General features: G+C 48.9%; 1 protein-coding gene across 1 annotated transcript; it reads right to left on the bottom strand.

Moving 5' to 3' along the window:
• Positions 1–605: 605 nt before the first annotated feature.
• Positions 606–1,481, bottom strand: LOC122390645 (carbonic anhydrase 1-like). The gene has a single exon (XM_043383788.1). It carries the CDS (start codon positions 1,479–1,481, stop codon positions 606–608), a length of 876 nt encoding a protein of 291 aa, XP_043239723.1.
• Positions 1,482–6,632: the final 5,151 nt, after the last annotated feature.

The raw sequence follows: 6,632 nt of genomic DNA, 5'->3' as shown, positions 1-6,632 counted from the left end.
TGGGATACATTATCTTTCCCAAAACTGACAAGCTTTTAAACAAACCGGCATACGGTGAATGATGAGAAGAACTTCGCAAGCGCTAGTTATATCTTCAAAAAAGCGCAAGCGCCAAGTAATAGGCGTTGCGATGGGATGTAAAGGTATTAAGAACGCTTTAGATAATTTAGGTAATGGCTCTCAGCATATTTCACCAACGTCAAACACAATCACATTTTGTATTAAACGATCTCGTTGCACGTTGGGTGCGCGCAAAACAAGTCTACCGTTATCAAGACCAACACTTAAATAACGCTTACCTCAGAGACTAAATATAGACACATTCCTATGCACAAGCCCACGTATAGACGAAACAGACAACACTGACGGGGAACGTGCGCAGTGTGAAGCTAGTTTAAACAGAACTGTCCAACTTACAAACGCACATGTAACGCACGTAACGCACGCACAAGAATGAGTCACAACATCGCTGGATGGAAGCGACTTTTGTCGTACAGCCTCGGTGTCTCGTCAGCGGTCAGCCGGACGGGGTATTTTCCGAGCGGCAGGTACTGTGTACCGGGATCTGACAGAGATGGACAGGAGTGGGGCCGGGGCGGGCGGTCCTACACTCCGCTGATGTAAGTGGTGACCTGGCGGCCGGCGCTCGGCTGGATGGGCCGCTTGTTGCGGATCATCTTATCGGTGAGCGCCTCGTTGGAGAAGATCTCGGCGTAGAGCTGCAGCAGGAACTCCCACTCCATCTCAAACTCGGTGGCCGAGACGATCCACAGCACCACCGGGTTGCACGGCGGCTTGGTCATGCTGCCGTAGTACATGTAGAACTTGCTCAGCGCCGTCTTCATCATGGCCTTCCAGGGCGTGATGTCGGCGTTGAGGTTGATGGTGGCGCCCGGCATGGCCAGGTCCTCGAGGATCAGGTCGATGCTGAACAGCGGGAAGAAGGGCAGGCCACGTGGGTTGTTGTTGCCCGTCAGAGGCACGGCCACGATCGCCAGACCGCCCGGGTACTTCTTGGCCTCGTTATACGTACCGTACTTTGCGTTGTAGAAGACCAGCTGCGCCTCGGCGTCGTAGAACTTGCCGTTGAAGCTGTGCTCGGAGCCCTCGTCACCCTGGCCCTCGCCCCAGTGCAGGTCCAGCTCGGCGAAGTGGTAGACTCCGAACAGGGGTCGGCTGTGGGAGCGCAGCGTCATCAGAGGACGGCTGACGTTCTCCGGCCGGATGAAGATCTTGATGGTGCGCCCGTTGTTGATGCCCTCGATCTCCGAGTTGCCGATGCCAGGCGCCCAGTCTACCTGGAGTTTCTCCACCCGGGGCTTCCCCGAGCCTGGAATGATGTTTATAGGTGATTGTAACGGCCCATCGCACAGCGGGAAGTAGCTCTTCCAGATGGAAGTGTTCTTGTAGTCCCAGAGCTCGTGCGGCGCGTCTGCGTGCAGCTGCAGCAGCTGCAGCACCAGGCTCCAGGCCAGTACCATGGCGGTTCGCTCTGCGGGGTCCGGTAGGTAGTTGCTCGCGCCGGCGCACCACACTGCTGAGCTGAGCTCGTCAGGGGGCCACACTGACCGTCCCGCTGCGGCGACCGGCTCTTTATGAACTGATGGCACCGCGCCGCGCGCCTCGGCTCGTCACGTGAGCGGCGCTTTTCCTCCGTGTCGGTCTGCGCGTGCCGGGCACGGCCGCCGCTGCCGGGAGTCACACCCGGCGGCGGAGCAGCTCCCCCCGCTGGGGGTGATCGGGAGGCGGCCGCGAGACGTCCGCGCCCCGACACTGCAGGAGTGTGCTCCCTGCACCCTCTGTGCCGTCCCCGCCCACGGTGAGCCTGCGGTTACTGCGCTATACCATCAGCGTCCCGGACACACCGCGACAGACATGCAATGTGGCGCGGCGGTCTTCCCTTCTAAATATATCGGAGGCGGCTGATTATGCATGGAATGGAAGGCACAAATAAGCGTTTTCAAAGCTATTACTTCGATTAAAGCGGTAGGTACTCATCTTGCACACTGCACAGTGCACTAATAAGTGAAACCTACCACCCGTAAGGGGGGGCGGCGTTTCGCCCCCACCCCCTAAGATCTCGGAAATTTACCGGCCGATTTTCAAAATTCAAACGGCGTTCGATAGCCCCACCAGGGAACTAAGTACCTTATGACCAAATTTCATTGACTTAGGTCAAACCGATGGCGTCACAGGTCAGGTAAAAGGTCGGATTTTCACCGTTTACAGGCATTTTAAGAAATGTGTTGTGAAATCGAGTAAAATGGTAAATTATTGAAAATCATCGATGGTAAATTGTTCGTCAAACACATACCTTGCTATCTGAGGTCACTGATACCGGGTCATTTCACAGCGGTCAGGTCACTGGGGGTCACAATATTAACCCGCGACCGCCTGGGGGGGTCGGATCCGACCCCCCCCTTCCGTTTTTCTTGAATAACTCATGAACCGCTTGCGCTATCAACTTGAAACTTCGCATACCTTCTCCCCCATCAATTTGACGTCTCCTGTGCAATTTTTAAGAAAAAAATTTTCAAAAATTTCTGAGATATATCCATTTTAGTGATGTAACTACATGGCGTTTTCAGTCAAAAAATGGTAAATGTTTAAAAAATCGCCAAAAATCGAGGTTTTAAGCAAATTGCAAATTAAGGACATGAAAAGACGCAGCTCAACGAGTTCTTTAAAATGGCTATCTCGGATTTTCCATAAAATGCGTTTTTCACCCCTAAAAAGTCAAAAAACTATATTTTTTGGAAAACAGCTAATAAAATCCAAAATTTTGAGAATTTCCAAAAAACCGGAATATATGTTATAGAGCTCTATTAGAACATTAGATGTCCCAAATTTCAACTTTCTATCTTGATTTTTGACCCCCAAATTGTAAAAAATAGCTCCAACATGCATAGGGCATGGTGACGTCATAAGCATTTTCGCGAATTAGAGGCACTTCTGAACATCGCATGTGAAAACAAATGGCACCACTAGGTTCCTGGGACAAAGCTCGTCTAGAGAAGTGCATTTTTATGTCAAAAATAAAAAGTTGAAAAATTGACTTTTTTTCTTAGCCCTCGTTTAGTTATGTATGGTATACATAGGCGTCGCCAGAGATTTTCGGTTGGGGGGGCAAAATCAACTTTTGTGTTAAAACTTGCCTTTCCCCAGTCTTCACTCACTCGTTTTACATATCATTCGACGCGCAATGGTGCGAGGAATCCGATGGTGACAAAGGGTTTCTTCTAGCTATGACATGTAATTTTTATAGAAAAATTCGAAATTTTTAAATTTTATGACAAAAACGACTGGTAGAATTATAGTATATAGTGGCTGCGATTGCCGACGCACTGCAGAGGGCCCCTGTGTAGACGCTCGACGCTCATGATCATTACCCAGAAAAAGGGGAAAAACGCTCCATTTAATCGGATCACCCTGCTAAAACCACCATTCACGCATGCATGCAGAGGTTTTACGTGAAATGCATAGGACTTATCCCAGCCACCGATCGTAGCTAAGTTGGGCATTCGGCGGAGAGTGAATGTCGGAAGTGTGAATCGGAAGTAATTCATCTTTGCTCAAGTGAGAGGAAGTGTTTTGTTCACTCGAGTGTGAACAAAAGTTTCTCGTTTTTCGTGTGAAGGGAAGCGCTGCAAACGCGAACAAAAACTGTTAAACGGAACCAAAAGTTACGCACGGCATAGCGGCAAGGGATCCCTTAGAGATAGGTTTGGGACTTCCAGGCCATTTCAGGCCACTCAGGGTCAGTGCTGACTCTCAGAAGCATGCTTAGGATCCCGGAGATCGGCGTGGGTCACCTCAAATATTTACGTGTACATGGTGCTTTAGGGCTTTCCGAGCCCAAGGTGGGGCCCTCAGAAGCCAGTGAGGGCGGCGGGCGCTAAGAAACTAGGCCCAGGGTGAGCCTGGAGCCCTCGGATAACAGTGTGAACCCTCGGGGTCTGTGTCGAATCCCTAAGGACCTTACGCAGGGACATAATAAACATGTGTTGCGGACCTCAACACATGTGAGGGACACGTGAGCTGCGACCCCTCAGATGCCGGCTTGGGGTTAGCAAAGTCTGTCGCCTCAAAAGTTTGGCTGAACTATCAGAGACCAGTTAAGGTTCTCAGAAATGTTCGAAGGCTCAAAGATCCCTGTATGGGCCCTCAGAGAACATGGACACCAGTGGGACTTTCAGAGGCCCGTTTGGGCCCTCTGAAAGCTTCTTTAGGGCTCAGTGGAGCTCCTTAGGAGCCTTTGTTTAAAGCAAGCTCATGAACCCTGCGACACTTGCACGGTAATTGAGCCTGTCGCAGACATTTGGCGAGAGTTGAGAAAGGCCCCGAAGATTTCGTTTCACGCTTTGAACGAAAATTGTGTCAGCACTCCAAAACTTATGAAAATCAGCTGTAAAATGTAATAAAGAACGAACTAGGAACATGGAATGAATCACAGCATTGACATTTCCGAGTCTGGACTCGGAGTCTTGAAGATTTTGGCGACTGCGAGTCAGACTCTGGTTTAAACTGCACGCTCCAACCGAGTCTGACCTCACGGACATTCTCAGAAAGGTACCCCCATTTTTTCCCCACTCCAAAATCTCATCGGATCTGTATCGATCTCAGGGGGTGCCCGGTCCGAGGTTGGGGGGGCAAGCTGCCCCGCTTGCCCCCCCGTGGCGACGCTAATGATGGTATAAACGATTTTTTATGCTTTCAATGCACACTTATCACCAGCACAGTGACTTGGGGTCACATATAACCATTACCATCGGATTTGGCGTGAAAAATAAGCCATAAAACATGTGTCGCACGCCCATGTAGCAGAAAGTGAAAACCGTGACCTTTCGTGACCTGACCTGACCTTGACCCGTACTAAGTATGACCCCTATACGCACATGGTACCTTCACTAGGTCTTTGGGGTCATTTGTGGTGAGTTTCGAGCAGCAGCTATCGATTCCGCTGTCCGTAAGCCTAATCATGCAAAACCCCTGAATTTGACCTTTGACCTGACCTTGACCCGAAAGTTGACCTCAATCTTAAAATGTTAAGAGTGCTTTGGGAAGGTCTCGTAGAGACCTTTCGAACGCCGCCTCGCGGGGCTCGATACGACCATTGGTTCTCGAGATAACAGGGGGGGGGGGTCGGATCCGACCCCCCCCCCCCCCCAGGCTGATGTGGGTACGGAAATAGCCCAGGCGGTGCCGGGTTAAAGTGTCGTGTAATAAATGTTTTATGGTCCAGTTTACATAACAAATGCGAGTATGTGGGTCAGGCAGCCCTTGGGGCCAGCTTAGGCTACTTTCTGGTGAAGGTCAGGCCAAGGTCAGGTCAAATTAAGTCAAATTAATTTCAAAGTTGATATTTTTGCATAAATCGGTATCGATTCGATGCAACTCGTCACGGGGAGTCTAATGGTGGTCTTTGTTTTGCCCTACGTGGTCTAGAATTGCCAAAAATTGAGTTTGAAAATTTGACGTCATCATTTTTGCAGTTTTTTTTTCGCTATAACTTGGTCAAAAAACGAGATATCGATCTAAAATTTGGTACGGAGATAGGAGACGGTAGGTATACTAACATATAGGTATATTCCGTTTTTTTTTAACTCAGAAAACTTTTTGGATTTTTTGGCTAATATATCAAAAAAATGTTTTTTTTTTTATTTGTGGGTGTCAAAACTAAAAAATTCAAAAATCCGAGATAGCAGTTTTGTAGCACTGTCAATTTTACACTTCTTTGTCTTGATCATTTTTCTGTATCTTCAAAGCTGCATAGGCCTGAGAGCTCTTCTCGCGAAGGTCTTTTTTCGGTCGAAAATGGCAGAACATGACGTCATTACTGACGTCATTTGTGGCCAATCTATTATAGCCTCTGGAAAAAAATTTTGGTCACAATGTGTAAAATTGATGCCCGGAGGGGTCCTGAAAGTTTGGTGGCGATATCTCTAGTCGTTTAGGAGATATCGACGGAAAAGGACAGGGGGGACGTTTCGGCCTCCCCCGTACGGGGCGCGGGCTAAAAAATCTGACACCTACCTACATCGTAGTTGTTCAATATTAACCTAGTAGGTAAACGACTTTTGAAAGTGATTCAAGGCACACCTTTTGCCCGAAAGAGGCGCACGCGACCTTCTCATATTGATTTATTTACGTGCAGGGCTATTTACGTAGCGGTTTATAGACAGGTCTCTAACTAACTTCACCGGGTACCTAGTGGGCCAATCTGGCTGTGAATCTGTCCATATAGCCGTTCGGCCCCTGATTCAGCTAAAGTGTCGCAGAAAAGCAAGCGTGTAGTGTCCGCAGTACAATAATTCCAATGATCAAGCCAAGGTTCTTACGTTTTCTCCCAGGTCATTAGTTGACCTCCCAGATCAGGCTGACGGCCGACGGGCGACGGCCAAAGTCGAGAAAATGGAACCTGCTAGAACTTCCTGGAGTTAGAGGGGGATTGAGGTATGCATGATTGGAAATGAAAGAATGTTTAGGTAAATGTCTGATTTTTTTTTCATTTCTAATGTAGGTACCTACCTACCTAACCCCATCGGGAATGTATGTCAACTACAGAATGATAATCCACTCCTCAGAAGCTAGCAGTTGACCGGAGCGCTAAGTTGCGCCGTTTATCACGCGTG

This window comes from Amphibalanus amphitrite, unplaced genomic scaffold, assembly GCF_019059575.1.
Source record: "Amphibalanus amphitrite isolate SeventyFive unplaced genomic scaffold, NRLGWU_Aamphi_draft 000404F_arrow, whole genome shotgun sequence".
Lineage (NCBI taxonomy): Eukaryota > Metazoa > Arthropoda > Thecostraca > Balanomorpha > Balanidae > Amphibalanus > Amphibalanus amphitrite.
Note: the sequence above shows the minus strand (reverse complement) of the source record. Positions and strands in the feature narration are given on the sequence as shown.

Coding starts and splice junctions, on each gene's coding strand:
- LOC122390645 (XM_043383788.1), bottom strand. CDS start 1,481: ATGGTACTGGCCTGGAGCCTGGTGCTGCAGCTGCTGCAGCTGCACGCA.